The sequence below is a fragment of the Montipora foliosa genome, chromosome 1 (assembly GCF_036669935.1).
Source record: "Montipora foliosa isolate CH-2021 chromosome 1, ASM3666993v2, whole genome shotgun sequence".
Lineage (NCBI taxonomy): Eukaryota > Metazoa > Cnidaria > Anthozoa > Scleractinia > Acroporidae > Montipora > Montipora foliosa.
Window position 1 is genome coordinate 43,000,652 of NC_090869.1, and position 13,699 is coordinate 43,014,350.

General features: G+C 40.5%; 2 protein-coding genes and 1 non-coding gene across 4 annotated transcripts in view; 1 reads left to right on the plus strand and 2 right to left on the minus strand.

Moving 5' to 3' along the window:
• Window positions 1-1,151: 1,151 nt before the first annotated feature.
• On the minus strand, window positions 1,152-4,571 carry LOC137977923 (serine hydrolase-like protein 2). Its single transcript, XM_068825243.1, has 2 exons — window positions 4,323-4,571; window positions 1,152-1,998 (listed from the first exon to the last, which is right to left on the minus strand). Exons 1-2 carry the CDS (start codon window positions 4,556-4,558, stop codon window positions 1,212-1,214), a joined length of 1,023 nt encoding a protein of 340 aa, XP_068681344.1. The 5' UTR covers window positions 4,559-4,571; the 3' UTR covers window positions 1,152-1,211.
• On the plus strand, window positions 3,880-3,953 carry Trnaf-aaa (transfer RNA phenylalanine (anticodon AAA)). Its single transcript has one exon. It is a non-coding gene; the product is annotated as a tRNA-Phe (tRNA).
• A 4,537-nt stretch (window positions 4,572-9,108) lies between the features above and the next one.
• The window catches only part of LOC137999104 (exocyst complex component 2-like), a 52,874-nt gene continuing 48,283 nt past the window's right edge, over window positions 9,109-13,699 (minus strand). For both annotated transcript variants that reach the window (XM_068844942.1, XM_068844949.1), the window contains 3 exons: window positions 13,542-13,603; window positions 9,511-9,570; window positions 9,109-9,339 (listed from right to left, as the gene is read on the minus strand). In XM_068844942.1, the coding sequence (XP_068701043.1) occupies window positions 9,255-9,339; window positions 9,511-9,570; window positions 13,542-13,603 (207 nt within the window). In that variant the 3' untranslated portion in view covers window positions 9,109-9,254. The remainder of the gene's footprint in view (window positions 9,340-9,510; window positions 9,571-13,541; window positions 13,604-13,699) is intronic.

Sequence of the window (13,699 nt, forward strand, 5' to 3'; positions counted from 1 at the left end):
TTTCCTTCAACCCATTCACTCCTCAAGTGCCCCAGCTGACGAGTAAAATTGTCTGGCGTTAGACTGAGTAAAAACTGTTAAACGTCACAGCCAGGAGTCAATGTGTTAATGGAGGGGGCATAATATTGCTTTAATTGAAATTTTTTTCATCCTTTCAGGACACAGATATAAATCTGTTTGGGAGAGTCAACAATAATACTACCTAGTTCTCTACTCATCATTGGCCCATCCAGGTTTCTTTTGTGGAGGGTGGTACATTGTATATAATGAACTTTTTTCTTGGTCTAACAAGGCTGCAAGTTTCAATGGTCCCAAATAGTATCTTGCAAGGTATTTATCTTAGACTACTGATTCCAATACAGTGCATTGTGTCACAGAAAGATTGTTGAGGTGCAAAAAATGGTACATAAGCATGTTTCATCGCTGAATTGCGATAAATATCGGGCCCCGTTACGTGAAGTTGTCCCAGCTGCCAATTGGTACAAACTACTGCCTCTCTGCTGTAAATTTGAAAATGGGATTCCAACTACTGAACTTTTGGCTGCCGTGTGAGAGGGGTAGGGTTAGCCAGTCAGACCAACTCTCTCTCTCCGGTTAACTCCGGTCAGACCAACACTCAGGGTCTTTAAATAACTGAGGAGCAAGTGCTGACTTGGAGATGACATTTGCAAATGGTTAGACTTTCTAGTCTTCTGGATTAAGGACAACACTTTTTGATTAATTCTGTACGATGTTAAAGAACCCATACACTGTTTGCAAAGAGTACAAGTTCCTGGTGTTGTGGTCAGGCCTCATTTCATTCATGAGTGAGTTGGGTGAGATCACTTCAAACTAATACCAGTGGCACCTGCATATGCTGTATACCCATAGATTGATTGCTTGTAAGCCACATTTGAATATGTATGCTACTGTACATAAATTAATTACCATTAACCATTGGGGTATCATCTCATCATCTCAGTCTACAGTGTGCACCTGGCATTTCACAAAAAGAGATAAGCTGCCCCTGCTGATCACATACAGATCTAGACATTAATTTAGGAGGACTGTTTTACCGGTACATCATCCATGCATTTCAGTGGTCATACAGTGAGGTTTGCTTTGTAGGAACTTATTGACTTCTGCAGGGAAGAAAAAATGGAGCAGCAGTTTAACTTGCTTTAAAAGAAAAACTCAGCAGTATGTCTTTTTTTTTTATTTCAGAAAATCACTCACAACTTGCTATTGAGAGTACAATCATATGATTGGCAAAGAGTTAAGAAACCTTTAATTTCTTGAACAACTTGCCCAGGGTTTTCTAGATGGAAATGGTGTCCACCTTTGATTTTTTTACACAATTTGAACTTTGCACTTTGACAAATGATGTTAATTCTCTCCATCCAAGATACTTTGTTCGTTTCAAACACAGTATCAGTGGCTTCTAGTGTCAATACTGCACATTGTATCTTGGAAAGAATTGAAAGTAACAATTGCTGAGGTGCAACAAGTGGTACATATAAATGTTTTATGATTGGATCATTTGAAAATACGAGACCATTCTTGGTGGTACAAGTTCCTCTCTTAGCCAACAAAACTGCATCCTCTTTTGTCAACATTGTTCCTCCAACAGCTTTTAACTGCCGCCTCTTTGCAGCAGATTCCAAGTTGGGATAAACATGGAGTGAAGTGGTCTGAACCTGTGCCATTGCTGTTGCATAACGAGCTAACACAACAGCTGCTTTGTCCACAGGGTATGTTGAAGGCCCACGGAAATCAAGCAAAATAAGATTCTCCACTTCACATGGGAAAGTACCGGCATACAGAGCTGCTAAGTTAGCTCCCATACTGTGACCTATGATTGAATACTTTTCCCATTTGAGCTGTGAAATAACTTTCTTTATATCAGCAATGTACTCAAAGTGTATGTATGGCATTCCAGGCCATCTGTGTGAGGATTTACCATGTCCTGGAAAGTCTATGCAAATGAAGTGGATGTCTTCTGGAAGCAAGCGAGCTAGTCTGAAAGAGATCAAACCAGCAATGTAATAAGTTTTTTGCAGTTTTCAGGCTAAACCTGGGCAAAACCATACCTAAGCACTATTGCAAAGACCGTTTTTCCGCATTCTGAAGTATTTTAAAATCCCATCCATTGATACAGCTAACCCACCAAAAATTGCAATCATAACAAATCTGAACAGAGGTTTCCAACCAAGACTGGATAAAGTTTTGATTGATTTGTTTTGTGACACTGGTTCTTCAAGGTTTGTATGATGACCTGGAAGAGACAATGGTGAATCAGGGATGTGACACTTTTGGAGCATGGCACAAGGAGCAACCATGCAATGATACAACTAATGCTGCTGGCTTGCTGACCACAGTGGTTATGTGCTCACTCATGGTCTCCAACAATTATGAGCTATGCAGACAAAATTAATTGCTTCTCAGTGTCCTTCAACGTCGACTTATTCACAAGGCAGAACTGCAAACAGTAGTTAACCTTCTCAACACAGTTCACAGGACATCCAGTCACTTGAAAGCATGCACCAAAGAGCATTGACCAATGCACACTAAGTTTTCATTTGTCATGAAACTAAACAATTGCGATGAACTTGCCCATGCTGGTGATCAAAGTTGTCCACGGAGGCGAGTTTACCAATAGGTGTAGGTGAGTTGGCATAGGCGAATTTGAACGTAGATGATTTGACTGGATACCATTCTGACAGGTCCTGCTCCCAAGAGCTCAGTTGGTAGAGCATTGCACCAACGTTGCAAAGGCCATAGGTTCAAATAGCTTTATTTTTCATTTAAGGGCAGTGCCTACTTATTCAAAGGCATTTTTTCACAGTTTATGAATATGCTGGAAAAGCAGATCTCAAGAAGTGTTATTGAAATCCAAAACGAAAATTGGGGGATAACCACGCATTTTTCAAAAATAACTTATCATCAATACTTGTAAAAAGTGTTAGGCAATTCCCTTTTTTTTCTTCCTTTAGCATCGTCAGACCAACCCAAATTTTTGGCATTTTCAAAAAAAAAATTTTTTTATGTCACATAGGAGTTTTGGTGGTTGATTCTTTTTCCCACGCTGATTTGATCCCAAGTGAGCGAATGTGAGAATGATATAAACACATGAGAAATGAATTGATGGTAGAACCAACTGGGATCTCGGAAAAAATCCGAGCCCCAGATGGGATTCGAACCCACGACCCTCCGTGATCTAGTCGGATGCTCTAACCACTGAGCTACTGGAGACTCTATGGTGAGCAAGGGTGAAATGTGGGTATTGACTCGAGCTGCATCACGCAGCTACAGAGTCAAATGACTGACAGCATGGCTCATAACTGCATCGCGCAGTCACCTTAAAGCATATCTGAGATGCTGCCAACCAACCACCCAAGTGAGCGAATGTGAGAATGATATAAACACATGAGAAATGAATTGATGGTAGAACCAACTGGGATCTCGGAAAAAATCCGAGCCCCAGATGGGATTCAAACCCACGACCCTCCGTGATCTAGTCGGATGCTCTAACCACTGAGCTACTGGAGACTCTATGGTGAGCAAGGGTGAAATGTGGGTATTGACTCGAGCTGCATCACGCAGCTACAGAGTCAAATCACAACTAGTCCCTCCGACTAGATCACGGAGGGTCGTGGGTTCGAATCCCATCTGGGGCTCGGATTTTTTCCGAGATCCCAGTTGGTTCTACCATCAATTCATTTCTCATGTGTTTATATCATTCTCACATTCGCTCACTTGGGTGGTTGGTTGGCTGCATCTCAGATATGCTTTAAGGTGACTGCGCGATGCAGTTATGAGCCATGCTGTCAGTCATTTGACTCTGTAGCTGCGTGATGCAGCTCGAGTCAATACCCACATTTCACCCTTGCTCACCATAGAGTCTCCAGTAGCTCAGTGGTTAGAGCATCCGACTAAATCACGGAGGGTCGTGGGTTCGAATCCCATCTGGGGCTTGGATTTTTTCCGAGATCCCAGTTGGTTCTACCATCAATTCATTTCTCATGTGATTTGATCCCTGATCCCTTATTCCATGAAAAACACCGCTGATCCTGATGCCTGGAGTTGTGATTCCAGCTCCCTGGCATGGAATGTGATCCCAGATCCCGGCCCTTTTCAGGTCTTTGATGCCTGATACCATATGTTCCTTGTTACGACCCTAATAGAAGGCACCGTCCTAAAGTGTAAGGATCACTTCTCTCTTTTATTACTCGTTATGTTCATAAAACGCCCTGGAATGTGATTGGACCAAGCTGGGATTCCCATTCTTGAGACCGGAAGAAAACATAATATAAAGGCTTAATAAAAAGCGCGCTACTACTTGCCTGTCAAATGTGTTTGCGTTATCTAGAAATCCATGAAGTCCTAAGAAAGGCTTTCCATCATCACGTCCCCACTCTTTAGCTGCAATAACTCCCCAAGGAACAGCAAAAGACATTTCTCGATAAGATTGTTCCTCAGACAATAATCTTTCGGCATCCATGATGGCGATCCTTGGCCCCAGCCCAGGCGCCCATCGTCCAACGGCGGCATTCCAAGAGATCGAAACTAGACGCTCCATGACCGTACACTGGGTTGCCTGTGGAACGTGTTACGCAAAAACAGAAGGGTGGAATTTTTTCAAGTCGGGGGTCATTAAGACCATTTAACTGGTCACCCAGAAGTCTTGCCAGCAGAGGCCCTTTGGCTCACACGTTGATACGAGGAAACAGATCTTTTTCTGAGGTTAAAAACCTGGCTACCAGCCTATTAATCATCTCCTTGCATACGGCGAGAGCTACTGAAATTTAAACTGACCAATCAGAATTCAGACAGCGGGAAAAACTGTGCTATCCGACGTCACGCCAATTGTTTACATTCTGTTTGGTCAGCCTTCTCTTGTGACTCTCTTGACCGTTGCTTCTTTGAACTCAGCGAGATAGAAATCACGCATTGTTCTGACAATCAATTTGCTAATCTGCTTTATCCAGTTTATGGATAGGGTTAGCACACACGTGATTAACAACCAGGATCGATTTTTGAACTTGATTCAGTAGAAGAAGAAGACGTTGCTGAGGGAACATGTTTACGATGAAATCCCTTGGTTTGTTCAGCACTTTGATCGCCGATAAGTGATCCGCTCTAACGAGTGTTGGGTCAATCTCACTTGGTCGCCTGACCTTATGAAGTTGAAGTTCTTTCAGCTCTTGTTTGTGTCCATCATGATCGAACTTCAGGTGAAGCGCTGACTCTCCAAAGAGCTTGAAAAGTAACACAAAAGTGATAATAACGGAAACGCTTGTGGTAAATACTTGCAGTAGATAGACACTTCAGCCTAGCTAAATTTGAATTAATAAAATTGTTGGATAAACTTGTTACAAGGATTGGAATATTCTGGAAAGTTCGCGAAGGTCAATGTCACGCGATGTGTTGTTTCAAGAATTCTCTAGAACTGTGACTCATCAATTTCAAAATAACCTGTGACTCGTAAGTTTAAAAATAGAGTTTATTGAAGTAGCTGTAAATAGTAACTTTTGGAAACTTCTAGACTCCCTTCGGATAGCTATATAAGCGGCTCTCTAGTCAGTCAGTCGGTTGTTGTTGTGATTCGGGACTTTTTTTCCCCAAGTGATATTGTGTGACAAGTGACAAGTGAAGCGATTTTCCCGTTCGTGTGTGATTCTGACATTCTGCTGTCAAGACTTAAATTGGTTTCCGTGGAGTGTGACACTGAAAGACGTCTTCTCTTCAGGATATTTCGTCAAAGAGAAGGACAGTTATGCTTGTTAAAAAGGGACAAAACATTAAGATGTGCTATTTACGCAATAAGAATGGCATACATATATCAAGTGCTTATACATGTACATCAAGACTGTTATACATACATCAAAATTCGCCATATACATATCAAAGCTCATATTTACATGTTGAACGATGCTACACTTATCTGATAATTTATATTTACCTCAAGGTTCTTTAGCAATATGTACATCAAGTTTCCAGATAAATATACATCATGATTCGTGATACTTTCCATCGAGTTTTAAGGTGCCTTACTACAGTTATCCAAAGAAGAAATATCAAAATTTTGAAATCTGTGAAATTAAAGCAAAATGATGTCTCTTGTGAAGTGTTGGTCACTGCAAATTGACGTAAAATGTAATTTTACCTAACAAATAAATACAAATCAGGGGAAAACACTTAATATAGTGAAGGACTTCCTGGAGGGGGGACTGGAAACTAGACATTTCAAAGGCCGTTTTCTCAACCAGGGTTAAAATTTTGCGAATTAGTAAACAACATTGCAAAAAGTTCTATCAGACAGTTTTTCAGTCATTATTAAAATAGACCAAAATCGACGTTTTTGTCATTTGTGAAAAACCTGTCTGGCAGATTTAACTATTTATTTCTCTACACAATTGTTTTTTCTCGCTTTCGGAAATCCTGAAATTTTGAGATGGGGTTGTACGGCTGGTTTTCGAGAAAAAAGCCCTTGAAGTGTCTAGTTTCCAGTTCCCCCTCCAGGAGCTCGGTCACTATGTTTAGGATTTTCCCCTGATTTGCATTTATTTGTTCGGTAAAATTACATTTTACATCACTTGCAGTGACTAACACCTAACAAGAGACTTCCTGATGCTTTAATTTCACAGATTCCAAAACCTTGATATCAGTTTCTTCGGAAAACTGTATTAAGCCACCTTAAACACATCAAGATGCGTGATAACATACACAGTATGTACAAAATGTGGCCCTGGATTCTCTTTAGAAACCAGTAAACTCAGTGGTACGGATGAAATCAGGTAGCGCATTCCGCAACTTAGCTGATACGTAAGAAAAAAGAAATAAGAATTATAACTGGTTGTTCTAGGTTTATCGAGGGACAGAACGTAATTTTCGCGTAGATCATGCCTAAAAAGAGGACGGGAGAGTAAACGCATTTTTCATATTAGCATGCAGGAAAATCCTTTAAAAAAAAAAAGAGAAAGAAAACATACTTTTCTAAAGTAATATGAGGAGATTTTGAATGCGTTTATTGCATAGAGATGTAGAGTTTGACTTTAGTAGTAAGAGACCAGGTAATCTGCAAATATAAATCTGGTTATTCTCTTATTTACATTATACCGTTCCTTTGACACGAGGATCACAGCGAAAAAAGCACAACTTTGTCGCGAATTTTCTATGACAAAAATTTGTTCAGAAATTAAAAGTCTACGTTAACTGCACACACCAGGGTTACTGCTTAGTATCTGGCTTGAAATCCTCTTCTCACGTTTTCTTCCGGCCGCGCTTGAGCCATTTGATGAGGGCCAGTCTCGTGCTTCTCAAGTTGCCTCCTTCATGCCCAAAAGAATTCTGGGTAATTCTGCCATCCCATGACAAGGGAAGACACCCGATTGTCATTTCCTAGCCGTCCTTTCCTTGTAAGTATTGGGCCACCCAGTCCTACCAGCAAAACACGGCATTGGTTGAAGTTTTTAGCTTTCAAAACTTGCCCAAATTGTATCGGTACTCAAATCGGATCGGCCTAGCCTTGAGTCGCAAGACTAAAAGCTGTTCTTTCCTGAGGTCAAACTGTGTGCCGGTAAGCAGGTAAGCCGTCGGATCCAAGAGACTTGTATGATGACATTTGTGAGGCGGCCTCAAAACACTCAGAGAGCGTGAGGTCGCCTTCACAAAGCTGTTGATCAAAAAACTTTCCTAGTTGATCTAAAAGCCATTCTAGTTGATATAAAAGCCATTCTTGGCTTTCCGAATCAACCGGTTCGGCGTGGTAGACATTTTTATAAAGTTCTCCACATTCCCGGAGAATATTTTTATCGGACGTAACTGAGGGGTAGTATCGAAAACGAAGACCCCGAAAAGGAAGACCGAAGACCTAGAGATCACTTCAGTTCTCCTTAAAACCATGCAGTCCCTTTTTAATTTGTTGTTTATCGTTGAACAGGAGCAATGTAAAAAAAAAAGGGCAATGCAGGGGGCAGTAACAAGTAGAAACTTCAATTGTATGCGATAACATATTTTCCTTCCACGCGGAGAGAAAGCGATTGTCACGTCTACTTTAGGGTTGTAGTTGAAAGTAAAAATCTGTACAAACAAATCCGGAGTTTGTATTTCAGAGTACTGAAATTGTTACTTTCCTCATATCTTTCAGTTTCCTTCTTTTTTGAACGTTGCAGCAGGACATGGTTCGTACAACTTAAGGCAAACGAAATTCAAGGACGTTTCAAGGACAAATTACAGTTTTCAAGGAATAAAATTTATTCTTTAAACTGACATTCTTGGTCCCACTCAATGGAGTCATTTGCGAATTTTAAATAGACCAGCCACGGTTGATCACATTATTTTATACTGTAATAATTTGTAATAACATTTTTTAAAAGGACAACAGTCACTGGCCATGACTTGAAGTTGCATCTGGGCACAGAAATAGTATTTGAAGATAGAAAAATCATATTGTCACGCAGTCATAAAAACTGTTACTGATGATGATGATGATGATGATGATGTTTCAGCAGCCTTTCAATTTGCGTTATCTTTGGCTGCCTTTCTGAGCGTTACTCGCTTCTCCACGACTGAAACCCGATTCTGACCTTATATCACAACTTGAAGTAACTTCTTTGGGTAAAAATGTACCGACCAGCGATGACTGAGTTCAACTTGAAGTTGTACAAGTGTTCATTTTATGTTTATCGCCTTTCATGTGAGACTTCAGCGTGCTTTCTCCCATGCGTTCAATGTTGATTACCTTTTTACAAACACAACACATAGCCTTGCGCTTGTCGCCTTTAAATTCTTTTACCCAGCTACAGTTTGGATCGCTTAACCATTTGAATTGAAAGCGATTTGAAAAACATTTTCCTCGATTAGTTGAATCGGCCGTTACAACCGTCTCAAAATAACGTGACGTCACGCGCTCTCGCATCCTTAGGGTTGTCTGCCTGTGGTTCACTCATGAGATCTTGCTTACCGAGTCCATCAGGACACGGGATAATAAATTCCGCAACAGTCACTCAAATGCTGAACTCAATCATACTAAATTTGTTGTTATCATTTTAGACACACTTCCCTTGTCTTCAAAGAAAATTTTCTTGTATTTGGTAAAGGGAGTGTGATGAAGATAATATATCTCAGTGACAACGAAGGACTCAGTTTAATGAAAGCAGAAAAGTAATGGATTACATAATATGAGGAAAAAGTAAGATTCAAAGAAACTGAAAAGATTCGCTTGTTGTTTTTGGTTCATCGTCGAAAAATTCAGTAATAGCTGATGTGTTTTGCTAAAGTTCCTCCATGTCGACTTGGAAGCAAAGTAACTGAAGCCGCATGCGTCGTTTAAATGTCGTCATCAAAGCTTCTATCAGTCTGAAATCAATGAAAGATTTTGGTACCTTTTTAATGAGAAGGCATAACAATCAAGAGGCATAGGGTGGGGGATAAGGAGGGGGAGGGGCAGCGTAACACAGAAGTAAAGAACAAGGATAAATCAGGATCGACCTTTTAAGTCAATTGAAGGCGAAAAAGAATTTACATTACCTCTTATCAGAATCCTTGGTTATGGCTGGTACCTTACTAAATGTGGCTTGGAATAACTCCCTAGAACAATAATGCATCAAGAAGGTAGAAATTAAATGATCTCTCCATGGTTCAAGCATTTAAACTAACTCTAATTAGGGAAAACCTGACTCTCCACAAAAAATGACAAATTTGAAAGGCTAGGGATGCAGAAAGGTGTCATCCACATCCACCATTATTTTCCCTGCTAGCAGAGGTCTCTTTTCTTTTTGCTTTTCCTGGGTTGACGAGTACGGGAAAACAGACCTCTGTCATGCGTCGAAACTCATTGTGTGTTGAGAGGTGGTTACTTAGCGACCGAATCCTCACGTGATACTTCACTTTGTGTGGGCTCACTTAACAACAGCGGAAATACTGTAAAGGAATGCGCGGGACACAGCGGGCTCACGTCCAATCAGCAAACATATCATGGAGCATGCGGTTTGAAGAGTGCCGTCCAAGGTTGTGGACGGAGGTTGAATCAAAGTGAGTTTCAATCCATGGCAGAGGCCTCTTTTCCCGTAATCAACAGCACAGCGAACGCAAATGAAAAGAGATCTCTGCCAACAGGGAAACCATTATTGTGATGGAGAATATAAACGATTCTTTCGTTTTTATGCTAATGAGCCTTTCTAGTTTCGCTAAGCCGTGCAAAAGTCAAAAGAACAACTGCTCCAAGATGAAGTAGGTCTCGTTAACGTTATATAAACGAAGAACAAATTTGCTGCCATTTGTAATAGTCGTTGCTATCACTACATTCTTGCCCCGCTTAAAATTATGTTACATTATTTTTTATCTGTAATTTGACAACAGTATATTTGCTTTTTTTAGAATTCGATACATATAACTAACTGCAGACAGTACTGTTTCGGCCTTCTGGGCCTCATATATATATGGGGCATTTGGGGTGGCTTTTTAATCTTAACCTTCATCCTAGACATCAGCACTGCACTGATATATAAAACAGAATAAATGTTTGAGAGAAAATTCGCCCTGAGCGGGATTTGAGCCCGTGGGACTGCCGACAAATTTTCCTTCAAGGTGACAAGGTAGGAGAGCCTATCACTCCACTTGAAAACCCAACTAAGGATCACTTTAATGGATACACGACCGTAGTCAACTTAGCGGATGACAAGGAAGGATTCACAAGGGATACAAGCTAATTTTATTTCTGTATGAAGGGTATAATTATGAGAGAAACCCTGACCCCGTACACCCCAAATAGTCATATTGTTAACTGAATAAATGTTTGAAAGAAAATTCGCCCGTGTAGTGGTTATCACATCCGACTAGCAACGTGGGTTCAAATCCCGCTCAGGGCGAATTTTCTTTCAGGAAGGCTATAAACGTAAATTTTTTTTGCGAGTCTACTGCTGAACTGGCGATGCCACGCTGCGTGTCAACAAATCGTAGTTTGTTCAGGGGGCCTCCTAAACTGGCATGGACTTTGACACGATATAGGGATGAAAAACGTGGATTTTACCAATAGACAAAGGCTGAAAGTCAGCTAGTGAAATTATATATTTAAGAGACGGCGTCCAATGCACTCTCATAATCTTTGATTACTGCTAGTATTTAACTGAATATTTACTTTTCATCTGTCGGGTCAGGAAGCCTTCTTTGTCGGGTTCCTGAGAAACGTATCTATGGTACTTTGACTTCAGGGTGAACTATTTACACAATCGCGAGGTTGAGCAGCCATGTAATTGAAAATCTAAACATCTATAAGCATAGGTACCCCAAGCTCACGGATAATCGTTGTTGCGTTACATAAACCGTTTATGAGGGTCTGTATGGGGAATTTAGCGATCGTTATTTAGGGCATTAAAATGACATAAAAATACATCAGAATTTGTTACCTTGCCTCGTTGTCTCATTTATGGTATGTTCTTAGCATTTCTGGCCGTTTCAGAGCGATTCTATGTAGTTTTAGTTCTATCGTTGCTCTCCAATATAAATAATTTCGCAATGTTGGTTACTTGCTGGCGGCGGTCTCGCATAACCACCGAAGGAAATCAGCTGTTCATTTACTCCGAACGCTCAGGTCGCCTCCAGATGCACGTTAAAATCCTTCTCTAACTAATGCCTTTCTCTATCGGACCTGGTTTGTACCTGCCGATCGTCGACGATGCTTTGCCACGAAGGTCCGTGCACGGCCGTTGCAAAAAACGTTACCGACCGGGCCCAAGGTTCAAATTTATTACCCAGGCGACAATGTCAGTGACAGGTACACTGTAAAACAAAGTGAATGTTTATGTTTTGTTTGCGAAACATCTTTAATGCATCAGCATTTCCCAGAGCTTCGTCCGTATCTGCGTGACAGCTCAGTATTTTCCTGAGAAGGGCCTCACGTTGCACCTGTCACTGAGACTAAAGCCTCGTCGCCCACCCTGTGGGTAACAAATTTGAACCTTGGGCTCGGACGGGAAGGTGTTTTTCCACGGCTTCGTGCAGCGAGCGCTGCGCTGAAATGGCCAAATAGCCAATAGCGCTAAAATGGCAAAAGTACGCCACAAAAACACTGATAAGGTATCGAGAAGACAAGGTAAGGCATTTTTGTTCGATTCATGTTCTTTATTTTCGACTCCTAAACACATTTTCAAACTTCCATACAAACGCTTATAATCTTAGCTGATCGTGATGCTCAAATTACATCGTTAGCTTGGGGTACCTGTGCTGTGAGAAACAAAAACAGACTTGCGAATTATCGCAAATCACAATGCTGACAAGCACAAAGCAAAAGAAATGGTTAATAAATATGAAGTTTTTTACTCTCTCAATGTTTTTGGGTTAGAGTAAAGCGATATATTGTTGAAAAATCTTCGTGATAAAGGAGCTATGTCACGCAATTGATGTAATTTCATAACACTCAAAATTCGCAAAAAGCATGTACACAATCTTCGCACTGGCAAGTCGTAGCAACACTGGCTTCCCAAATAAACTTCATTTTACACTACAGTGACAAAAGAGATCCTTTTCTGAAGTTAACAACTTGGCTTGCTATTAATCATTTGTCAGAAAGAAAAAATTCCTCGCGTATCACATTTCAACACACGTATACAAATTTGTTAAGCTCGAATATTACACAAGACGATGAATTCTCTCACAGGGGGCGAACTTTTTCGCAAAAACCTTTTCCAGCAAAAAAAATTGTTGAAACAAACAACATATTTGCTATTAGAGGCAAAAACCCCTTTCCTATTTCATTGCGTGCGTGAAGACATGAAACCCAATCGTGTCAAACTGCCATACACAACAAAATAAATTTCAGGAGCTTTCTTTCAAATAATTCTTGGCTGTCACATGTCTAATTATTTTTTTTTTACCTGAAGACTGCGCAGAGTTGAGCACAAAATAAATATAAGATTTGGTGAAATTTCCAATTGTTACCGGAAGAGCGTGAAGAGTAGAGTACAAATAAATACAAATAGCCAGACAACAGAGATCGCAGATCCACTTAGGGTGTTTGATTCCTTCTCTGTCTTTGTTGAACCTATAAGTTACCAGAGAATTTTCCATTTGGTTTCAGTGTTGTACACAACACCACACTTGGTAAAATATTAGAAATACAGCTCACTTTGATTACGACTCGACGGACGAAAGATTGTTGTCGACGTCCATTATAAGGGTATATTTTGTTTAAAGACGCACTAAAACGCCATTCACGTTACAATGACTTTCGATGCCATTGCAGGTTAATTAAATGTCCTACTATGTCCACCGGATAAAATCTATGCATTTGTAACACCCCCTCAAACCTACCAAACATACGCGCAGAAGACTCTACACACAAAGACATTACTTAGCAAGAGAGGGACAGGAAAGACGTTTCATGACACGGAAAAAAATAAATAAATAAATAAAAAAACAGAGAAATGAAATGCAGATTCCGACTTGGTTTGGCAACCCAGTAACAGAAATTTTACCGACTTTCCGACTGGGATTGCCATAGATTGACCGTTTGGAAAAGTTCCGAGTTACTTTCTACCAATCGCGTCCTTCTGGCTAAATACCTTGTGTGTTGGGTGAGGTATGCAGCCAATGCTTGCTGGATTGCTCGGGCTTCCAAATGGGCCTTAATCAAAATCAACATCAGACAATTACTAACAATATAATAATATTTAACAATTATTCGCCGAAGGCGAAGTCGAGGTGAATATTCACCGATAAT

Bases quoted from the DNA above. Each gene is read 5' to 3' on its own strand.
- LOC137977923 (XM_068825243.1), bottom strand. From the start codon at position 4,558: ATGGAGCGTCTAGTTTCGATCTCTTGGAATGCCGCCGTTGGACGATGG. The intron at 1,999-4,322 runs GCAAGTAGTAGC...GATCTCTTTCAG, and splicing joins AACGCAAACACATTTGACAG to ACTAGCTCGCTTGCTTCCAG.